The sequence below is a fragment of the Anomaloglossus baeobatrachus genome, chromosome 8, assembly GCF_048569485.1.
Source record: "Anomaloglossus baeobatrachus isolate aAnoBae1 chromosome 8, aAnoBae1.hap1, whole genome shotgun sequence".
Classification (NCBI taxonomy): Eukaryota; Metazoa; Chordata; class Amphibia; order Anura; family Aromobatidae; genus Anomaloglossus; species Anomaloglossus baeobatrachus.
This window is the reverse complement of record NC_134360.1, coordinates 256,111,020-256,135,311: the sequence shown is the minus strand read 5'-3', so window position 1 is coordinate 256,135,311 and position 24,292 is coordinate 256,111,020. Positions and strand designations below refer to the sequence as shown.

The 24,292-nt window shown below is 50.1% G+C and overlaps 2 protein-coding genes across 6 annotated transcripts in view; one reads left to right on the top strand and one right to left on the bottom strand.

The window, feature by feature from the left end:
• Positions 1-17,576, bottom strand: part of LOC142249547 (uncharacterized) — a 96,253-nt gene extending 78,677 nt beyond the window's left edge. For both annotated transcript variants that reach the window (XM_075321216.1, XM_075321217.1), the window contains exon 1: positions 17,468-17,576. In XM_075321216.1, the coding sequence (XP_075177331.1) occupies positions 17,468-17,498 (31 nt within the window). In that variant the 5' untranslated portion in view covers positions 17,499-17,576. The remainder of the gene's footprint in view (positions 1-17,467) is intronic.
• A 56-nt stretch (positions 17,577-17,632) lies between these two features.
• The window catches only part of LOC142249021 (uncharacterized), a 21,577-nt gene continuing 14,917 nt past the window's right edge, over positions 17,633-24,292 (top strand). Inside the window, exons 1-2 of one of the 4 annotated variants that reach the window (XM_075320575.1) lie at positions 17,644-17,729; positions 22,055-22,168. The gene's annotated coding sequence lies outside the window, so the exon portion shown is untranslated. Of the gene's footprint in view, positions 17,762-18,016; positions 18,085-22,054; positions 22,169-24,292 lie in introns of those variants that run through there. The other 3 variants (XM_075320576.1, XM_075320577.1, XM_075320578.1) reach the window with 3 other exon arrangements.

Genomic DNA, 24,292 nt, shown 5'->3' with positions numbered 1-24,292 from the left:
CGATCGCACATTGTTTCCTGCAGGTTTGTAGCAGATCAGATCTGCAGCCGCAACAATCGCACATTGTTTCCCGCAGGTTTGTAGCAGATCAGATCTGCAGCCGCAACGATCGCACATTGTTTCGCGCAGGTTTGTAGCAGATCAGATCTGCAGCCGCAACGATCACACATTGTTTCCCGCAGGTTTGTAGCAGATCACATCTGCAGCCGCAACGATCGCACATTGTTTCCCGCAGGTTTGTAGCAGATCAGATCTGCAGCAGCGACGATCGCACATTGTTTCCTGCAGGTTTGTAGCAGATCAGATCTGCAGCCGCAACGATCGCACATTGAGTGAACAATGCTGCAAACACATTCAAGTGAATGGGGGAAAAAATGACTTCATTGACTTCATAAAGGAAGAATTCCTGGTTTGTGACTCTGCAGTGAGGAGAATGCTGGCAGCCGCTCCCCGAGAAAAGGGACTCCGGACTGATAAAGAGTGACGGAGCCTCGCTGTTATCTGCCGCTCCCACAATGCACAGGCCGACACACAACCAGGGCCATACTATGTCAGATAAAGGGTTACATTTAGAGAAGTAGGGGTGCACAGCCACTTATTATAAATGGAGTGCAGCCTCTTGTGTAGAAGGCAATTATCTATAGGGAAGGGAAAGGCTACACAAATTCAGAGGCGCACATCCGCATTATATGAAAAAAATATCAAAATTTTATTGAATCCATGAAAACACCAACAATAAAAAGTATTTAAAACCACACAGATATACAAAGACGACCTCCATATAATATAATCATGGCTTAGTTCACCAGGGACCAATATATAAGGTAAATAATTAATACAATAGTCACAGGTAGTTGATGATAACCAAATATACAGTGGTTAGCGAGATATAACCCAGAAACACCGTAAGGCTATGTGCGCACGTGTGCGCTCTGCACCGCACCGAAAAGGTGCGCTTCAGAGCGCAGCTGAAAAGCTCTGTTCTGAAGCGCATGGTGCCGGCAGATTCGTGCGCTCTGAATGCTGCCTCTCCCTATAGACAGCATGGCGAATGCACGAAAGAAGTGACATGTCACTTCTTAGAACACAGCGATTCGGCAAGCAGCCTACGCCCTGCGTTCTAACATGCCACGTGCGCACGGCCCCTGCACAATCTCCATAGACTGTGCAGGGGACGCAGAACGCATGCAGTTATGCTGCGGTGCAGAACGCAGCGTAACTGCATGTAATACACACACGTGCGCACATACCCTAATTGCAAATTATTTTATACTGACATCCAACATCAAATATGCATACACGTATAGCTACGCCTCCGCATACACGTATAGATACGCCTCCGCATACACGTATAGATACGCCTCCGCATACACGTATAGATACGCCTCCGCATACACGTATAGATACGCCTCCGCATACACGTATAGATACACCTCTGCGTACATGTATAGATACGCCTCCGCATACATGTATAGATACGCCTCCGCATACATGTATAGATACGCCTCCGTATACATGTATAGATACGCCTCCGTATACATGTATAGATACACCTCCGCATACATGTATAGATACGCCTCCGTATACATGTATAGATACACCTCCGCATACATGTATAGATACGCCTCCGCATACATGTATAGATACGCCTCCGCATACATGTATAGATACGCCTCCGCATACATGTATAGATACACCTCCGCATACATGTATAGATACACCTCCGCATACATGTATAGATACACCTCCGCATACATGTACAGATACACCTCCGCATACATGTATAGATACGCCTCCGCATACATGTATAGATACGCCTCCGCATACATGTATAGATACACCTCTGCATACATGTATAGATACACCTCTGCATACATGTATAGATACACCTCCGCATACATCATGTATAGATACACCTCCGCATACATCATGTATAGATACACCTCCGCATACATGTATAGATACACCTCCGCATACATGTATAGATACACCTCTGCATACATGTATAGATACACCTCTGCATACATGTATAGATACACCTCTGCATACATGTATAGATACACCTCCGCATACATGTATAGATACACCTCTGCATACATGTATAGATACACCTCCGCATACATGTATAGATACACCTCCGCATACATGTATAGATACACCTCTGCATACATGTATAGATACACCTCTGCATACATGTATAGATACACCTCCGCATACATGTATAGATACACCTCCGCATACATGTATAGATACACCTCCGCATACATGTATAGATACACCTCCGCATACATGTATAGATACACCTCCGCATACATGTATAGATACACCTCCGCATACATGTATAGATACACCTCCGCATACATGTATAGATACACCTCCGCATACATGTATAGATACACCTCTGCATACATGTATAGATACACCTCTGCATACATGTATAGATACACCTCTGCATACATGTATAGATACACCTCTGCATACATGTATAGATACACCTCTGCATACATGTATAGATACACCTCTGCATACATGTATAGATACACCTCTGCATACATGTATAGATACACCTCTGCATACATGTATAGCTACACTTCTGCATACATGTATAGCTACACTTCTGCATACATGTATAGATACACCTCTGCATACATGTATAGATACACCTCTGCGTACATGTATAGATACACCTCCGCATACATGTATAGATACACCTCTGCATACATGTATAGATACACCTCTGCATACATGTATAGATACACCTCTGCATACATGTATAGATACACCTCTGCATACATGTATAGATACACCTCTGCATACATGTATAGATACACCTCTGCATACATGTATAGATACACCTCTGCATACATGTATAGATACGCCTCCGCATACATGTATAGATACACCTCTGCATACATGTATAGATACACCTCTGCATACATGTATAGATACGCCTCCGCATACATGTATAGATACACCTCTGCATACATGTATAGATACACCTCTGCATACATGTATAGATACACCTCTGCGTACATGTATAGATACACCTCTGCGTACATGTATAGATACACCTCTGCGTACATGTATAGATACACCTCTGCATACATGTATAGATACACCTCCGCATACATGTATAGATACACCTCTGCGTACATGTATAGATACACCTCTGCGTACATGTATAGATACACCTCTGCATACATGTATAGATATACCTCCGCATACATGTATAGATACACCTCCGCGTACATGTATAGATACACCTCCGCGTACATGTATAGATACACCTCTGCATACATGTATAGATACACCTCCGCGTACATGTATAGATACACCTCTGCATACATGTATAGATACACCTCTGCATACATGTATAGATACACCTCCGCATACATGTATAGATATACCTCTGCATACATGTATAGATACACCTCTGCATACATGTATAGATACACCTCCGCATACACGTATAGATACACCTCCGCATACATGTATAGATACACCTCTGCATACATGTATAGATACACCTCCGCATACATGTATAGATACACCTCTGCATACATGTATAGATACACCTCTGCATACATGTATAGATACACCTCCGCATACATGTATAGATACACCTCTGCATACATGTATAGATACACCTCCGTGTACATGTATAGATATACCCGGTTAAATAATATAATTCCCATTCAAGATAGAGACTCATCAACCTCAACAATTAATTAATACTGTAATTTTTCATGAAAACCCTAATCCCATAATAATATACTCAGGCCCAATAAGGCATAATACACAATACACATAACCCTAATCCGGGTATCCTAGCAATCAGCTTATGCTGGTGTTTTCATGGATTCAATAAAATTTTGATATTTTTTTCATATAATCCGGATGTGCGCCTCTGAATGTGTGTAGCCTTTCCCTTTTCTATAGATAAAGGGTTAAAGTCTAACGCGGGCGTCACACGGTACGATCTATCGTGCGATTTCACGATCGATCGTGCCCGCCCCCGTTGTTTGTGCGTCGTGGGCAATTAGTTGCCCGTGGCACACAAAGTCGTTAACCCCCCGTCACACGCACTTACCTGCTGAGCGACCTCGCTGTGGGCGGTGAACATCCACTTCCTGAAGGGGGAGGGGAGTTCGGCGTCACAGCGACATCACACAGCGGCCGGCCAATAGAAGCGGAGGGGCGGAGATGAGCGGGACGTAAACATCCCGCCCACCTCCTTCCTTCCACATTGCCGGCGGGAGCCACAGGACACAGATAAGCTGTGTTCATCGTTCCCGGGGTGTCACGCGGTGCGATGTGTGCTGCCCCGGGAACGATGAGCAACCGGTGCAAAGAAGTTAAACGACTTTTTAAAAATGAGCGACGTGTCAACGATATACGATTTGCAAACGTTCTGCCTCGCTCGTAGGTGTCACACGGGACGACGTTGTAAATGATGCGCGTCACGAAAACCGCGACCCCGATGACGCATCGCATGATAGATCGTCTCGTGTGACGCCCGCATAAGGCTCTATTCATTTATGACTCAAGGTCTAGGGAATTGTTCTATAAACATAAGGCTAATTATTTCCCAATAAAAATTTTTATTAGATATATAAATAACTCAAACAAGCGATTGTCGCACCAAGGACTGGACATTTTTAGATAGTGGAGGAACCAATTTGTCCCAGAATATTAATAACCATCTATAATGGATGACGCATGTCTCTGCCTCCACGCGTTTCCCCAAGGGAATGGTTCTTCAGGAGGCCAAACAAAGTGATCTCAGACATGCAAATCCATGTCACAATCCCCATCAGGATCAGCGGGGGTGTGGAGATCCTGAATGATGTGACCCCCGGTCACTTGGGGAAACACGTGGAGGCAGAGACATACTTCATCCATTATACAGTGCTGGACAAAAGTATTGGCTCCCCTGCAATTCTGTCAGATAATACTCAGTTTCTTCCTGTAAATGATTGCAATCACAGATTCTTTGGTATTATCTTCATTTATTTTGCTTGCAATGAAAAAAAAAAAAACACAAAAGAGAATGAAATAAAAATCAAATCATTGATCATTTCACACAAAACTCCAAAAATGAGCCAGACAAAAGTATTGGCACCCTTAGCCTAATACTTGGTTGCACAACCTTTAGCCAAAATAACTGCGCACAACCGCTTCCGGTTCCATCAATGAGTTTCTTACAATGCTCTGCTGGTTTTTAGACCATTCTTCTATGGCAAACTGCTCCAGGTCCCTGAGATGTGAAGGGGCCTTCTCCAAACTGCCATTGTGAGATCTCTCCACAGGTGTTCTATGGGGTTCAGGTCTGGACTCATTGCTGGCCACTTTAGTAGTCGCCAGTGCTTTCTATAAAACCATTTTCTAGTGCTTTTTGAAGTGTGTTTTGGGTTATTTTCATGCTGGAAGACCCATGACCTCTGAGGGAGACCCAGCTTTCTCACACTGGGCCCTACATTATGGTGCAAAATTTGTTGGTAGTCTTCAGACTTCATAATGCCATGCACACGGTCAAGCAGTCCAGTGCCAGAGGCAGCAAAGCAACGCCAAAACATAAGGAAACTTCCGCCATGTTTGACTGTAGGGACCGTGTTCTTTTCTTTGAATGCCTCTTTTTTTTCCTGTAAACTCTATGTTGATGGCTTTTCCCAAAATGCTCTACTTTTGTCTCATCTGACCAGAGAACATTCTTCCAAAACATTTTAGGCTTTCTCAGGTAAGTTTTGGCAAACTCCAGCCTGGATTTTTTATGTCTCGGGGTAAGAAGTGGGGTCTTCCTGGGCATCCTACCATACAGTCCCTTTTCATTCAGACGCCGACGGATTGTACGGGTTGACACTGTTGTACCCTCGGACTGCAGGGCAGCTTGAACTTGTTTGGATGTTAGTCGAGGTTCTTTATCCACCATCCGCACAATCTTGCGTTGAAATCTGTCGGCAATTTTTCTTTTACTTCCACATCTAGGGAGGTTAGCCACAGTGCCATGGGCTTTACACTTCTTGATGACACTGCGCACCGTAGACACAGGAACTTTCAGGTGTTTGGAGATGGACTTGAAGCCTTGAGATTGCTCATGCTTCCTCACAATCTGGATTCTCAAGTCCTCAGACAGTTCTTTGGTCTTCTTTCTTTTCTCCATGCTCAATGTGGTGCACACAAGGACACAGGACAGAGGTTGCGTCAACTTTAATCCATGTCACCTGCTGCAAGTGTGATTTATTATTGCCAACATCTGTTAGGTGCCACAGGTAAGTTACAGGGGCTGTTATTACACAAATTACAGAAGCAGCACAGGATTATTCACACAGTGCCAATACTTTTGTCCACCCCCTTTTTTATGTTTGGTGTGGAATTATATCCAATTTGGCTTTATCACAATTTTTTTTTTATTTTTTCATTGAAGACAAATTAAATGAAGATAATACAAAAGAATTTGTGATTGCAACCATTTTCAGGAAGAAGCTGAGTATTCTCTGACAGAATTGCAGGGGTGCCAATACTTTCGGCCAGCACTGTAGATGGTTACTGTTCCACATGGTGGATTCACTTGGATATGCGACATCTGCATCATTGATGGACTGTAACCGTGCCAACCATACTTGCGTAGCTCTTTATCTTCTGTGAAATTGTACCTGATTGGATAGATTTTTACAGTCATAAGTCCTATGTATTTGGTTATTAGGTCGCTTTGTCCTTATCTGTGTCACAGTATTTATCAATTTGTTTACATATATACGCATTCTTACCTTATCCATGGTATCCGGGGCCAAGGAGTACAGGATGTACGATATGCCTCATTAATATTCTGGGACAAATTGGTTCCTCCACTATCTACAAATGTCCAGTCCTTGGTGCGACAATCACTTGTTTGTGTTATTTATATATCTAATAAAATTTTGTATTGGGAAATAATTAGCCTTATGGTTAAAGTCTAAGGTTTCCTAGAAGACGATGTGGCACTGTCCAATCTTCCCGGATAGCTTCAGTAATATTAAAGGAAACCAGATTTGTCCCCTATAACTTGCGGCCACATCCAGTGATCCATTATATACAGCATTCCAGAATACTGTATATAAAAGCCCAGGCCGCTCTGTAGAACGCTCGGTGAGGAGGTTTAGAGCCGGGTCACAGCGGATTTTCAGAAGACATTGTAGCACCAGTCATGAGATGAATCGGATCTTATCCAAACTATGCAGAGAAGACGCCAATATCTGTTGTGGAACATCTGCAGCACCATCCGCGCGCACAAAGCCCCATCCGCGCGCACAAAGCCCCATCCGCGCGCACAAAGCCCCATCCGCGCGCACAAAGCCCCATCCGCGCGCACAAAGCCCCATCCGCGCGCACAAAGCCCCATCCGCGCGCACAAAGCCTTATGTAGAAAAATACTGTACCGAGCCTGAAGCCGGCAGCCGCAGTGTGCCCAGTACAAATACCCGGCCTGAAGCCAGCGGCCACAGAGTACCCAGTACAAATACCCGGCCTGAAGCCAGCAGCCACAGAGTACCCAGCACAAATACCCAGCCTGAAGCCAGCGGCCGCAGTGTACCCAGCACAAATACCCAGCCTGAAGCCAGCAGCCACAGTGTACCCAGTACAAATACCCAGCCTGAAGCCAGCAGCCACAGTGTACCCAGCACAAATACCCAGCCTGAAGCCAGCAGCCACAGTGTACCCAGTACAAATACCCGGCCTGAAGCCAGCAGCCACAGTGTACCCAGCACAAATACCCAGCCTGAAGCCAGCAGCCACAGTGTACCCAGTACAAATACCCGGCCTGAAGCCAGCAGCCACAGTGTGCCCAGCACAAATACCCGGCCTGAAGCCAGCAGCCGCAGTGTACCCAGCACAAATACCCAGCCTGAAGCCGGCAGCCGCAGTGTACCCAGCACAAATACCCAGCCTGAAGCCAGCAGCCACAGTGTGCCCAGCACAAATACCCGGCCTGAAGCCGGCAGCCACAGTGTACCCAGTACAAATACCCAGCCTGAAGCCAGCGGCCGCAGTGTACCCAGCACAAATACCCAGCCTGAAGCCAGCAGCCACAGTGTACCCAGTACAAATACCCGGCCTGAAGCCAGCAGCCACAGTGTGCCCAGCACAAATACCCAGCCTGAAGCCAGCAGCCACAGTGTACCCAGCACAAATACCCAGCCTGAAGCCAGCAGCCACAGTGTACCCAGTACAAATACCCAGCCTGAAGCCAGCGGCCACAGTGTGCCCAGCACAAATACCCAGCCTGAAGCCAGCAGCCACAGTGTACCCATCACAAATACCCAGCCTGAAGCCAGCAGCCACAGTGTACCCAGCACAAATACCCAGCCTGAAGCCAGCAGCCACAGTGTACCCAGCACAAATACCCAGCCTGAAGCCAGCGGCCACAGTGTACCCAGCACAAATACCCAGCCTGAAGCCAGCAGCCACAGTGTACCCAGTACAAATACCCGGCCTGAAGCCAGCGGCCACAGAGTACCCAGTACAAATACCCAGCCTGAAGCCAGCAGCCGCAGTGTACCCAGCACAAATACCCAGCCTGAAGCCAGCAGCCACAGTGTGCCCATCACAAATACCCAGCCTGAAGCCAGCAGCCACAGTGTGCCCATCACAAATACCCAGCCTGAAGCCAGCAGCCACAGTGTACCCAGCACAAATACCCAGCCTGAAGCCAGCAGCCACAGTGTGCCCATCACAAATACCCAGCCTGAAGCCAGCAGCCACAGTGTACCCAGCACAAATACCCAGCCTGAAGCCAGCAGCCACAGTGTACCCAGCACAAATACCCAGCCTGAAGCCAGCAGCCACAGTGTACCCAGTACAAATACCCAGCCTGAAGCCAGCAGCCACAGTGTACCCAGCACAAATACCCAGCCTGAAGCCAGCAGCCACAGTGTACCCAGCACAAATACCCGGCCTGAAGCCGGCAGCCACAGTGTACCCAGTACAAATACCCAGCCTGAAGCCAGCAGCCACAGTGTACCCAGCACAAATACCCAGCCTGAAGCCAGCAGCCACAGTGTACCCAGCACAAATACCCAGCCTGAAGCCAGCAGCCACAGTGTACCCAGCACAAATACCCAGCCTGAAGCCGGCAGCCACAGTGTACCCAGCACAAATACCCGGCCTGAAGCCAGCAGCCACAGTGTACCCAGCACAAATACCCAGCCTGAAGCCAGCAGCCACAGTGTACCCAGCACAAATACCCAGCCTGAAGCCGGCAGCCACAGTGTACCCAGTACAAATACCCAGCCTGAAGCCGGCAGCCACAGTGTACCCAGTACAAATACCCAGCCTGAAGCCAGCAGCCACAGTGTACCCAGTACAAATACCCAGCCTGAAGCCAGCGGCCACAGTGTACCCAGTACAAATACCCGGCCTGAAGCCAGCAGCCACAGAGTACCCAGTACAAATACCCAGCCTGAAGCCAGCAGCCACAGAGTACCCAGTACAAATACCCAGCCTGAAGCCAGCAGCCACAGTGTGCCCAGTACAAATACCCGGCCTGAAGCCAGCGGCCACAGAGTACCCAGTACAAATACCCGGCCTGAAGCCAGCAGCCACAGTGTACCCAGCACAAATACCCGGCCTGAAGCCAGCAGCCACAGTGTACCCAGCACAAATACCCAGCCTGAAGCCAGCAGCCACAGTGTACCCAGCACAAATACCCAGCCTGAAGCCAGCAGCCGCAGTGTACCCAGTACAAATACCCGGCCTGAAGCCAGCAGCCACAGTGTACCCAGCACAAATACCCGGCCTGAAGCCAGCAGCCACAGTGTACCCAGCACAAATACCCAGCCTGAAGCCGGCAGCCACAGTGTACCCAGCACAAATACCCAGCCTGAAGCCAGCAGCCGCAGTGTACCCAGCACAAATACGCAGCCTGAAGCCAGCAGCCACAGTGTACCCAGCACAAATACCCAGCCTGAAGCCAGCAGCCACAGTGTACCCAGCACAAATACCCGGCCTGAAGCCAGCAGCCACAGTGTACCCAGTACAAATACCCGGCCTGAAGCCAGCAGCCACAGTGTACCCAGTACAAATACCCGGCCTGAAGCCAGCAGCCGCAGTGTACCCAGCACAAATACCCAGCCTGAAGCCAGCAGCCGCAGTGTACCCAGCACAAATACCCAGCCTGAAGCCAGCAGCCGCAGTGTACCCAGCACAAATACCCAGCCTGAAGCCAGCGGCCACAGTGTACCCAGCACAAATACCCGGCCTGAAGCCAGCAGCCACAGTGTACCCAGCACAAATACCCAGCCTGAAGCCAGCAGCCACAGTGTACCCAGCACAAATACCCAGCCTGAAGCCAGCAGCCACAGTGTACCCAGTACAAATACCCAGCCTGAAGCCAGCAGCCACAGTGTACCCAGCACAAATACCCAGCCTGAAGCCAGCAGCCGCAGTGTACCCAGCACAAATACCCAGCCTGAAGCCAGCAGCCACAGTGTACCCAGCACAAATACCCGGCCTGAAGCCAGCAGCCGCAGTGTACCCAGCACAAATACCCAGCCTGAAGCCGGCAGCCACAGAGTACCCAGTACAAATACCCAGCCTGAAGCCAGCAGCCACAGTGTACCCAGTACAAATACCCGGCCTGAAGCCAGCAGCCACAGTGTACCCAGCACAAATACCCGGCCTGAAGCCAGCAGCCGCAGTGTACCCAGCACAAATACCCAGCCTGAAGCCAGCAGCCACAGTGTACCCAGCACAAATACCCAGCCTGAAGCCAGCAGCCACAGTGTACCCAGTACAAATACCCAGCCTGAAGCCAGCAGCCACAGTGTACCCAGTACAAATACCCGGCCTGAAGCCAGCAGCCACAGTGTACCCAGCACAAATACCCAGCCTGAAGCCAGCAGCCACAGTGTACCCAGCACAAATACCCAGCCTGAAGCCAGCGGCCACAGTGTACCCAGTACAAATACCCGGCCTGAAGCCAGCAGCCACAGTGTACCCAGCACAAATACCCAGCCTGAAGCCAGCAGCCACAGTGTACCCAGCACAAATACCCAGCCTGAAGCCAGCAGCCACAGTGTACCCAGCACAAATACCCGGCCTGAAGCCAGCAGCCACAGTGTACCCAGCACAAATACCCAGCCTGAAGCCAGCAGCCACAGTGTACCCAGCACAAATACCCGGCCTGAAGCCAGCAGCCACAGTGTACCCAGTACAAATACCCGGCCTGAAGCCAGCAGCCGCAGTGTACCCAGCACAAATACCCAGCCTGAAGCCAGCGGCCACAGTGTACCCAGTACAAATACCCGGCCTGAAGCCAGCAGCCACAGTGTACCCAGCACAAATACCCAGCCTGAAGCCAGCAGCCACAGTGTACCCAGCACAAATACCCAGCCTGAAGCCAGCAGCCACAGTGTACCCAGTACAAATACCCAGCCTGAAGCCAGCAGCCACAGTGTACCCAGCACAAATACCCAGCCTGAAGCCAGCAGCCACAGTGTACCCAGCACAAATACCCAGCCTGAAGCCAGCAGCCACAGTGTACCCAGCACAAATACCCGGCCTGAAGCCAGCAGCCACAGTGTACCCAGTACAAATACCCAGCCTGAAGCCAGCAGCCACAGTGTACCCAGCACAAATACCCGGCCTGAAGCCAGCAGCCACAGTGTGCCCAGCACAAATACCCAGCCTGAAGCCAGCGGCCACAGTGTACCCAGTACAAATACCCGGCCTGAAGCCAGCAGCCACAGTGTACCCAGCACAAATACCCAGCCTGAAGCCAGCAGCCACAGTGTACCCAGTACAAATACCCGGCCTGAAGCCAGCAGCAACAGTGTACCCAGTACAAATACCCAGCCTGAAGCCAGCAGCCACAGTGTACCCAGTACAAATACCCAGCCTGAAGCCAGCAGCCGCAGTGTACCCAGCACAAATACCCAGCCTGAAGCCAGCAGCCACAGTGTGCCCAGCACAAATACCCAGCCTGAAGCCAGCAGCCACAGTGTACCCAGCACAAATACCCGGCCTGAAGCCAGCAGCCGCAGTGTACCCAGCACAAATACCCGGCCTGAAGCCAGCAGCCACAGTGTACCCAGCACAAATACCCAGCCTGAAGCCGGCAGCCACAGTGTACCCAGCACAAATACCCGGCCTGAAGCCAGCAGCCACAGTGTACCCAGCACAAATACCCGGCCTGAAGCCAGCAGCCACAGTGTACCCAGTACAAATACCCGGCCTGAAGCCAGCAGCCACAGTGTACCCAGCACAAATACCCAGCCTGAAGCCAGCAGCCACAGTGTACCCAGCACAAATACCCAGCCTGAAGCCAGCAGCCACAGTGTACCCAGTACAAATACCCGGCCTGAAGCCAGCAGCCACAGTGTACCCAGTACAAATACCCAGCCTGAAGCCAGCAGCCACAGTGTACCCAGCACAAATACCCAGCCTGAAGCCAGCAGCCACAGTGTACCCAGCACAAATACCCGGCCTGAAGCCAGCAGCCACAGTGTACCCAGCACAAATACCCAGCCTGAAGCCAGCAGCCACAGTGTACCCAGTACAAATACCCGGCCTGAAGCCAGCAGCCACAGTGTACCCAGTACAAATACCCAGCCTGAAGCCAGCGGCCGCAGTGTACCCAGCACAAATACCCAGCCTGAAGCCAGCAGCCACAGTGTACCCAGTACAAATACCCAGCCTGAAGCCAGCAGCCGCAGTGTACCCAGCACAAATACCCAGCCTGAAGCCAGCAGCCACAGTGTACCCAGCACAAATACCCAGCCTGAAGCCAGCAGCCACAGTGTACCCAGCACAAATACCCAGCCTGAAGCCAGCAGCCGCAGTGTACCCAGCACAAATACCCAGCCTGAAGCCAGCAGCCACAGTGTACCCAGCACAAATACCCAGCCTGAAGCCAGCGGCCACAGTGTACCCAGTACAAATACCCGGCCTGAAGCCAGCAGCCGCAGTGTACCCAGTACAAATACCCGGCCTGAAGCCAGCAGCCGCAGTGTACCCAGCACAAATACCCAGCCTGAAGCCAGCAGCCGCAGTGTACCCAGCACAAATACCCAGCCTGAAGCCAGCAGCCACAGTGTGCCCAGTACAAATACCCAGCCTGAAGCCAGCGGCCACAGTGTACCCAGCACAAATACCCAGCCTGAAGCCAGCAGCCACAGTGTGCCCAGTACAAATACCCAGCCTGAAGCCAGCAGCCACAGTGTACCCAGCACAAATACCCGGCCTGAAGCCAGCAGCCACAGTGTGCCCAGTACAAATACCCAGCCTGAAGCCAGCAGCCGCAGTGTACCCAGCACAAATACCCGGCCTGAAGCCAGCAGCCACAGTGTACCCAGTACAAATACCCAGCCTGAAGCCAGCAGCCGCAGTGTACCCAGCAGAGAGGGCAGAGGGCTGGACCATTCCTGCTTTCTTGTGTATACTCAGCGATCGCAATATATATAGAAAAGAATAGAAAACAGGAAGCAGCGGTTTCATATCATCATTGGGGCAGATGTCACGAGACTGAGCTCACGGGTGTCCGCTCGTCATCACGTGTCAGTCATTTCATTGCCTTTTTTCCTGTCTTTTTGTTGGAATTACATTAAAGGGAATCTGTCACCAGTGATCCCTATATACGGCATTCCAGCATATTGTATATAAGAGCCCAGGCCGCTGTGTATAATGTAAAAATCACTTCTAATACTCACCTGCGGGGCAGTCCAATGGATGTCGCTGCTCTCCGGTCCAGAGCCTCCTCTCTGCGGCAATCGCCGTCCTTCTTCTGAGGCCCGTGTGGATGACGCGCCCTATGTCATCCACACAGTCCATCATTGCGGTGCTGCGCAGGCGCACTTTGAGCTGCCCTACATGCACAGGCGGTCTTTACCCTTTCCTCGCGCCTGCGCATAGAGTACTTTGATCTGCCCACAGCAGGGCAGGGAGAAGTGCGCCTGCGCAGGACCGCAATGGAGGCCCGTGTGGATGACGTAGAACAAGTCATCCATACTGGACTGGGTAAAAGGAGGGCAGAGATTGCACTGGACCGGACCGCCCCCCTAGGCGAGTATAATTGTCTTTTTTACATTATACACAGCGTCCCGGGCTCTTATATACAGTATTCTGGAATGCTGTATATAAGGGATCACTGGTGGTGGCCGCAGCTTATAGGGGACAAATCTGGTGACAGGATCCCTTTAATAAGTGGTCAACATAAACTAGAAGAAAACAGCCCAGGTGGAGACAGGCCGGGGGCTCAGACCTGCGTCTGCCTCCGACACGACACTAAGCTAAACGGAGTAGCGTGGTGGCTACAGCCCACTGAAGACATGCTGCCTTTTTTCTATAAATATACAGTGCCATGCAAAAGTATTCATACCCCGTGAACTTTTCCATATGTATTCATGTTATAACCACTGAATTAAATGTATTTCATTGGGATTGTGATATACAGTATATATACATTTTTATTTTATTTATTTTTTTTAATCCAGACACACGAGCCTTTTATATTTAGTGCTAATTTTGATGGTCTTCAAAAGGGGTCTTTTGGGCGCTTTGCATTATCGCACTGTAAGCCACGGCCACTTGCTAAAACCATAAAAAAAGACCACAAAATAAAAAGGCCACTATTTCTGGAACCTAATGGCGGGAAAAAAATAGAAGTTAATAATGAAGGTGCAGGAGTGTTATAAAAAAAAATAAAAAAAAAGGAAAAAGGAGCACAAACTGAACACTTCATCTGCTGACCGCTCCATTTTTTGTCCCTGCTTTTCAGCAGCCATAACTTTTTTTTTTACTGATGCGGATGCATGAGGCTCTCTCTTATAAGGGACACGATATATACTTTTTATTTATATATTTTATAGAAATAATACACCTATAAAAATAATACATTTTGGTTTAGTTTATTGTTGCTTATATTTCACACTAAATAACTTTTTCATTGAACTCTTCATAGCAGAGGTACGGTTGTGGTTTTTTTTTTTACTTTTTTAGTTTATTTTTAGATTGGGACTTTATTTTATTTTTACAGCTGATAGATATACGGTATATCTCGATCTATCACCTACGATATATTAAAATATTACATAAAAGAAATATAAATTTTATTTTTTAATTTACTGTTTTTACATACTTTATCCTCCAAGAGACTATAAAGGATCTCTGGGGAAGCGTCTTTCCCTCCTTTTTGTAAAAAAAATTTTCCCCACAGTAACTTGGGAATCCATAAGAGCCCCAGTTACAGGAGCAAAGTGCCCAGTACAATGAAGTAAGTCGCTGACCCAGCTCTGCTATAGCGGCACACACCCTGTGATCATGGGATCGCCGAGTTATACGGAAGCGCTGACTGCAGATGTTTCTTTACACTACGGCCTTGTGCCCACAGGGCTTTTTTCCTTGCTTTTTTTTTATTGATAAAAAGCAAGGATAAATCATCCCAGCAAAGTCTGAGAATCCTGACTCGCTGTGCACACGCTGCTTCTTTTTCCTTGCTTTTTTGTCGCTGAAAAAAGAAGCAGTGTGTCAATTGTTTCTGCTTTTCCCCCCCCATCTCAATAGATAAAAAGAAGCATGAAAAAATAAAGCGCAAAAAATGAAAAAAAAAAAAAAAAAGCAGGACAAAAAAAACAAAACAGCTTTTTTTGTGCTGAAAGAAAAAAAAAAAATCACTGTTGGCAGATAGCCTACATAACACTGACTGAACTCTGTATAGCCGGCAACAGGAGACAGAAGCGGTAATAAACCCTCCTGTCTTCTCTGCAGGGTCTCGGCTACATCTGACAGCCACAGACCCATTTGTTATTTTGCACACATAAATCCCCAATAGTTCTGGAGTAAAGCCCCGGAACAATTTACAGCCCCCGTTGTCAGGATAAATTGTTTTTTTCATTACTACAGTTTTATTTTTATAGCCCTTAGGCTACTAAAAGTTACAAAAAAAAAAACAAAACAAAGCAGGTTTACTCCCCGGTCTGTAGTCCCATCGTTGCGCTCAGTGATTGGCTGCAGTGGTCACAGCACTATAGTTGTGAAGTCACCGCTGTGACCTGTATACAATCACACAGCAGAGTGTAGACGGAAGAGGAGTAGATCTGTCACCCACAGCACAGAATGCAGCCATTATGGGGCTCTCTCTAGCCCTGATGAGGCCGGTGTACTTACACCCACAGCACAGAATGCAGCCATTATGGGGCTCTCTCTAGCCCTGATGAGGCCGGTGTACTTACACCCACAGCACAGAATGCAGCCATTATGGGGCTCTCTCTAGCCCTGATGAGGCCGGTGTACTTACACCCACAGCACAGAATGCAGCCATTATGGGGCTCTCTCTAGCCCTGATGAGGCCGGTGTACTTACACCCACAGCACACAATGCAGCCATTATGGGGCTCTCTCTAGCCCTGATGAGGCCGGTGTACTTACACCCACAGCACAGAATGCAGCCACTATGGGGCTCTCTAGCCCTGATGAGGCCGGTGTACTTACACCCACAGCACAGAATGCAGCCATTATGGGGCTCTCTCTAGCCCTGATGAGGCCGGTGTACTTACACCCACAGCACAGAATGCAGCCACTATGGGGCTCTCTCTAGCCCTGATGAGGCCGGTGTACTTACACCCACAGCACAGAATGCAGCCATTATGGGGCTCTCTCTAGCCCTGATGAGGCCGGTGTACTTACACCCACAGCACAGAATGCAGCCATTATGGGGCTCTCTAGCCCTGATGAGGCCGGTGTACTTACACCCACAGCACAGAATGCAGCCATTATGGGGCTCTCTCTAGCCCTGATGAGGCCGGTGTACTTACACCCACAGCACAGAATGCAGCCATTATGGGGCTCTCTAGCCCTGATGAGGCCGGTGTACTTACACCCACAGCACAGAATGCAGCCATTATGGGGCTCTCTCTAGCCCTGATGAGGCCGGTGTACTTACACCCACAGCACAGAATGCAGCCATTATGGGGCTCTCTCTAGCCCTGATGAGGCCGGTGTACTTACACCCACAGCACAGAATGCAGCCATTATGGGGCTCTCTCTAGCCCTGATGAGGCCGGTGTACTTACACCCGCAGCACAGAATGCAGCCATTATGGGGCTCTCTCTAGCCCTGATGAGGCCGGTGTACTTACACCCACAGCACAGAATGCAGCCATTATGGGGCTCTCTAGCCCTGATGAGGCCGGTGTACTTACACCCACAATCACGTCACAGTGAAAGTTTTATGAAAACGCCCCTTTATACGCAGCGCTGTGACATTGGGCTTCACAGTAAGTCACCGCCTCACCCGGTCTATAACGTGCGCGGACTGGAAAGTGACACCATTAATATGGAAGGAAAAAGGCGCAAAAATGAGCGCGACATGAGGCGCTCCCGGCAGCCCCGTATCCATCACCAGTGACGTAGCCACCGCCTGTATCCGGCCCCGCCGCTGTCTCCCCGGTGACACTTTCCCGTCCACAGACAGCGCCCTGCTCTCCAGCCGCCACTCACCGGGATTTCCCGCTCTCCTCCGCGCACTCATCTTTCCCGCTCTTTGATACAACCAGCGGAGTATCCGCCACACGACAGCGCTGCGGGGAGTGTTCTCCTCACTTCCTGGTTACAAGATGTTTCCGAGGGAGCGATATCCGCGCTGCACCGGGAATGAAGCCGCGGTGCACGGGCACTTCCGGTGTGCACTTCCGGTGCGCTGCAAGTTTCTGACTGCTGGGATATCGAAAGTAATGACATGTGAGGGCGGCCCTGACGGCAGGTACGGGGCATTGCAGGGCCGGGGCATTGCAGGTATGGGGCATTGCAGGTATGGGGCATTGCAGGGCTGGACTGGGGCATTGCAGGTATGGGGCATTGCAGGGCTGGACTGGGGCATTGCAGGGCTGGACTGGGGCATTGCAGGGCCGGGGCATTGCAGGGCCGGGGCATTGCAGGTACGGGGCATTGCACACAGGGCCGGGGCATTGCAGGTATGGGGCATTGCAGGGCTGGGGCATTGCAGGGCCGGGGCATTGCAGGTATGGGGCATTGCACGCAGGGCTGGGGCGTTACACGGCCGTGTGCACGACTGCTGATCCCTGCACTCTGTAGTGTAGAGTTGGGCACACTGGCAGGTAAGCAGTTAATTCATCATTCTCAGTCTCCTTAGCAAAAAGGTAAAACCTGTGGCAAGATGGAGGGGCGAGCTCTTACCTCACATCAGGGGGCGCCACAGCCTATGTGGGCATCAAATGAGACCAATTTTATAAATGCATCTTCTACATGTAGCTCTGCTGTGTTGCGCACCGTCAGGGGGGTAGGAGCCCATCTGCAGGGGTATGAGCGCACCCTCAGTGGCTGGGCATGCATCTGCAGGAACGAGCCTTCAGGGGACAGGAGCGCACCCTCAGTGGTTGAGCATGCATCTGCAGAAGCGCGCCCTCAGGGGCAGGAGCGCGCCCTCAGGGGCAGGAGCGCGCCCTCAGGGGCAGGAGCGCACCCTCAGTGGTTGAGCATGCATCTGCAGAAGCGCGCCCTCAGGGGCAGGAGCGCACCCTCAGTGGTTGAGCATGCATCTGCAGAAGCGCGCCCTCAGGGGCAGGAGCACACCATCAGGAGGGCAGGTGCGCACCCTCAGTGGTTGGGCGTGCATCTGCAGGAACGAGCTTTCAGGGGACAGGAGCGCACCCTCAAGAGGCAGGCACCCATCTTCAGGGTCAGGAGTGCACCCTCAGGCAGGAGCAGGTTCACACATGGCATGATCCTCAGGGTCAGGTGCTCATCCGCTGGGATCAGCGTGCACCCTCAGGGGCAGGAGCTCGGCAGTGTCTGTACCCGCATGTGTATCCAGCGTTGTGTTATGGAACGATGGAGTACACCTCACGTTATTAGGGCGGGCTCACTTCAGTGTTGGAGCCTCTGTCCCCGCTCCATGATTTGTACCGTGCATGTGGCACCGCTTTATCAGGCATAAGGTGGCACGTGACTGGAACCAAATGGACCAAATCCTAAATTAGATCCATTTTGCATCGGTGTCCATCACGTGGCCGATCCGTCTCTGGTGCAGTTACCATTCATTGCGTATTAATAAATAACACCAGGTTCAGTGGCATTTTTCTTTTCTTAAATGGAGAGACTCCAAAAAAAACCCCAATGATCCTTGTAGAGAAAAATGTGCTCTTTCAAATGATAACAGAATTAATATATTTTAGGGGGACCCTTTTTGGGAAATTTGACCTAAAAATAGGTAAAATTCGTTTTTTTTAAGTTTTTCATCATATGTGGGTGTGAATATTTCCACAAATACATATGCTGTGACCGTGATATTGCAGCAATGCACAGTCATGAAGATGTTTGTTGTACAGGGTAAAGCACCAGTTCCTATTGGGTTTTGGTCTTGAGTTCTATATGGGCAAAGTTTGGCATAAATTTTATGCGAGGCGTTTTGCAAGCTACTTTGACACAAAATTGCGGCCGAAATATTGTTTTGTCATAGCCGGTAATAATTTTATCACGTTTAGCAGCAAAAGTTGAGCTAGTATGCCAAATTTCAGCATCATAGCCAGTATAGAAATCTAATGGCTATGTGCCAAAGTGTGCACAATCCTCTTAGCTGAAGCCGCAGCCTTGGGGGGGGCCTCCAGTGAAAGGTCAACAGTGCCCAATATATTTGCGATCTGGCCCTAAAAATTTACAGAACCTCTTTTCAAACATACATGTACATCCTTATAAATTTTCAGCAAAATCAGAGAAGGTCGAGTGGGGACCACTGGTCCACTTGACACGGAATGACCCAGCAACATTGACCGGCGCTGCACCGTGCAGCCACTTTACTTAATAACTGCTGATCGGTCAACATGCTTAGATCACCACTGATCTGATATTGAGGACTTATCATGATGAAATGTTTGGGTATTTCATTCCTTATTTTCATGTAACGGGGGAAAAAAATCAGTGCAGAATAACAGCCTTAATCTGGATTTTACAAATTGCAGAATATTTATTATTTGCATGGATTCCACACAGATTACCGCACTGTCTTACAGAGGAGGCACCGGTACAGCCATATGTCGGCCTCATTTTTCATCCTTAGATTCTTTGAAAAATACATGTCAGATGGCAAATTGTAGAAGGGTTGAGCTTAAAGGGAACCTGTCAGGTGCAATATGCAGATAGAGCCACGAGCAGTTCTGGGTGTATATTACTATTCCCTGCCTGACTGTCCCTGTATACACTAGTATAGATAAGGAGATCTATAGAGAAAGGATTTATAAAGATCTTTTATCGTATGCTAATGAGCGCAGGGACTAGTCCCCTGGGCGCTGCTTCCCTTGCTAGTTGCCCCCATTAGCATGTTAGTACACCCCTGTAACATGCCACTGAATGTGCAGCATCACATGATGATGTCTCTCACCTCTCCGCCGCCCGACGCTGGATTTCAGCTCAGTGCGTTTGACCCCGGAGTTTCGGTCATGCGCACTACTTCAGTTTGAAGCCACAGCACATACACCCGGCTTCATAGTGCGCATGACCCAAACTCCGGGGATCATGCGCAGAGACGAAATCCAGTATCAGGCGGCAATGGCAGCAGAGAGGTGAGTGCACCCATCCTCTGATGCTGCGTATTCATTAGCATGTTAGCACACCCACAAGGACCCACAGAGGTGTACTAACATGCTAATGGGGGTGACTGGCCAGGGGAAGCAACGCCCTTGTGACTAGTCCCCTCGCTCATTAGCATACTGTAAAAGATCTTTAGAAATACTTTTTTTTAAAGATCTCTGTATGCGACTAGATGCAGGGATTAGCAATATACACCCAGAACTGCTGGTGGTTAAAGTGCATATTGGACCTGACAGGTTCCCTTAACCCCGCGTTTGGTTTTCTGGAGCTCTGCACGCAGCACCATCATAGCGACCATGATGTTATCGAGTCGTTTAACCACATCCTCCATATCTCGGCCCCAGTCACACGTGCAAAAACCTACAGACCCTCGTGCAGATGAGACTGAAGAAGACCCTCCATGTATAATGTGCACAATTAATAACATACAGAACTGGACATGAAGGGTGGGATCGCATCGTGCACGATGCAGCCCCCGGGGGACATCCGCTGATCGGCACCGTACATAGCAGGTGTCTGTAATGCAATGCGGCTGCTTTCTTCTTAGCAGGACACTCGGACAAGTCTTGGCTCGCTAAGAATATCCCTTCCCTGTTATAAAATGCATAAACTTTGTCACCTCTTATGTCAGCAAAATCTGTGCTGCGTTAGTAAAGTCGTGTTCACACCCATAACCATCGCCTATAATGGCCCGGATGCACCCATGACACTGCCTCTCGCCTCTATATTCTGCAGTGTGCAATTAATGTATGTAGTTTGTGTTTGATTCTGTTTTTATTGGCTAGTTTGTTGCATATTCTCAGCCTCATGTTTATGAGCTGCAATCAGCGCGTTTCCAGCCGTATAATCTATAGCTGATCTCCACTTGTCAGGCTGAAGGTCGGGCTGCACCTTCCTGGCCTCTTTTCTTCCATTACTTTCGTTTCTGTTTCAGAAGCTGCAGAGACAGGGAAACCTGTACAGCGAGTCCTACCTTGTATCCCTGCGCAGAGGAGCGACGGAAACCTGTACAGCGAGTCCTACCTTGTATCCCTGCGCAGAGGAGAGACGGGGAAACCTGTACAGCGAGTCCTACCTTGTATCCCTGCGCAGAGGAGAGACGGGGAAACCTGTACAGCGAGTCCTACCTTGTATCCCTGCGCAGAGGAGAGACGGGGAAACCTGTACAGCGAGTCCTACCTTGTATCCCTGCGCAGAGGAGCGACAGAAACCTGTACAGCGTGTCCTCACATTATACCTTGTGTTCCCTGCGCAGAGGAGCGACGGGGACCTGTACAGCGAGTCCTCACATTATACCTTGTGTTCCCTGCGCAGAGGAGCGACGGGGACCTGTACAGCGAGTCCTACCTTGTATCCCTGCGCAGAGGAGAGACGGGGACCTGTACAGCGAGTCCTCACATTATACCTTGTGTTCCCTGCGCAGAGGAGAGACGGGGACCTGTACAGCGAGTCCTCACATTATACCTTGTGTTCCCTGCGCAGAGGAGAGACGGGGACCTGTACAGCGAGTCATACCTTGTACCCCTGCGCAGAGGAGCGACGCAGCGCGATGGACTGACGAGAAGCTGTGCACGGAGGGGGCGCCTGGTTATAAAGGTAAGAGGCACGGTCTGTGTAACGTCACTGTTATATATACCGTATTTTTCGCTTTATAAGACGCACCTGATTATAAGACGCACCCCCAAATTTGGTGAAGGAAAAGAGAATTTATTTTTTTTTAATGTTAAATGGGGTCCGTCTTATAATGCCAGTGTCCCTCTAACAAATCATATAGGGTATATGTCCCTCATAGCCCCCCATCCTAAAATTAGCCCCCCTTAATCTGGATATGGCCCCCTTATATTGAATATAGCCCCCTTGTGATGGCACACGTTCCCCTGTGCTGCCTATGGTCTCTTATGGATTGCACACGTTCCCCTGTGTTAGATAGCGCCCCCATGCTGCTGCCCATGGCCCCTATAGATCGCACAAGTCCCCCTGTGTTCGATATCGCCCCCATAGTGCTGCCCATGGCCCCTATATAGATCGCACAAGTCCCCCTGTGTTATATATCGCCCCCATAGTGCTGCCCATGGCCCCTATAGATCGCACAAGTCCCCCTGTGTTAGATATCGCCCCTATAGATCGCACAAGTCCCCCTGTGTTAGATATCGCCCCCATAGTGCTGCCCATGGCCCCTATATAGATCGCACAAGTCCCCCTGTGTTAGATATCGCCCCCATGGTGCTGCCCATGGCCCCTATATAGATCGCACAAGTCCCCCTGTGTTAGATATCGCCCCCATAGTGCTGCCCATGGCCCCTATATAGATCGCACAAGTCCCCTGTGTTAGATATCGCCCCCATAGTGCTGCCCATGGCCCCTATATAGATCGCACAAGTCCCCCTGTGTTAGATATCGCCCCCATAGTGCTGCCCATGGCCCCTATAGATCGCACAAGTCCCCCTGTGTTAGATATCGCCCCCATAGTGCTGCCCATGGCCCCTATATAGATCGCACAAGTCCCCCTGTGTTACATATCGCCCCCATAGTGCTGCCCATGGCCCCTATATAGATCGCACAAGTCCCCCTGTGTTACATATCGCCCCCATAGTGCTGCCCATGGCCCCTATATAGATCGCACAAGTCCCCCTGTGTTAGATATCGCCCCCATAGTGCTGCCCATGGCCCCTATATAGATCGCACAAGTCCCCTGTGTTAGATATCGCCCCCAGGCTGCTGCCTATGGCCCCTATAGATTGCACAAGTCCCCCTGTGTTAGATATCGCCCCCATAGTGCTGCCCATGGCCCCTATATAGATCGCACAAGTCCCCCTGTGTTAGATATCGCCCCCATAGTGCTGCCCATGGCCCCTATATAGATCGCACAAGTCCCCTGTGTTAGATATCGCCCCCAGGCTGCTGCCTATGGCCCCTATAGATTGCACAAGTCCCCCTGTGTTAGATATCGCCCCCATAGTGCTGCCCATGGCCCCTATATAGATCGCACAAGTCCCCCTGTGTTAGATATCGCCCCCATAGTGCTGCCCATGGCCCCTATATAGATCGCACAAGTCCCCTGTGTTAGATATCGGCCCCAGGCTGCTGCCCATGGCCCCTATAGATCGCACAAGCCCCCTGTGTTAGATATCGCCCCCAGGCTGCTGCCCATGGCCCCTATAGATCGCACAAGTCCCCCTGTGTTAGATATCGCCCCCAGGCTGCTGCCCATGGCCCCTATATAGATCGCACAAGTCCCCTGTGTTAGATATCGCCCCCATAGTGCTGCCCATGGCCCCTATATAGATCGCACAAGTCCCCCTGTGTTAGATATCGCCCCCATAGTGCTGCCCATGGCCCCTATAGATCGCACAAGTCCCCTGTGTTAGATATCGGCCCCAAGCTGCTGCCCATAGTAAAATAAAACCCTCTTTCCTTACCTCCTCCAGCGCTGAGCTCCCTCCTGCCTCCCTCCTGTCCTCCTCCAGCGCTGATCTCCCTCCTGTCTCCCTCCTGTCCTCCTCCAGCGCTGAGCTCCCTCCTGTCTCCTCCGTGCTTCTCTTCCTTCACTTCCTGGTTCTCGGTGCGGTCATGTGATCGGCACAGCAGCCTGAGATCTCTGCGTGCCTGATCACAGTGGAAGCAGGGACACGGGGAGAAACGCTGCAGGGGTAAGTAAAGCTTTTTTATTTTAGAATGAGCAGCAGCCTGGGGGCCAAATCTAACACAGGGGGGGCATGT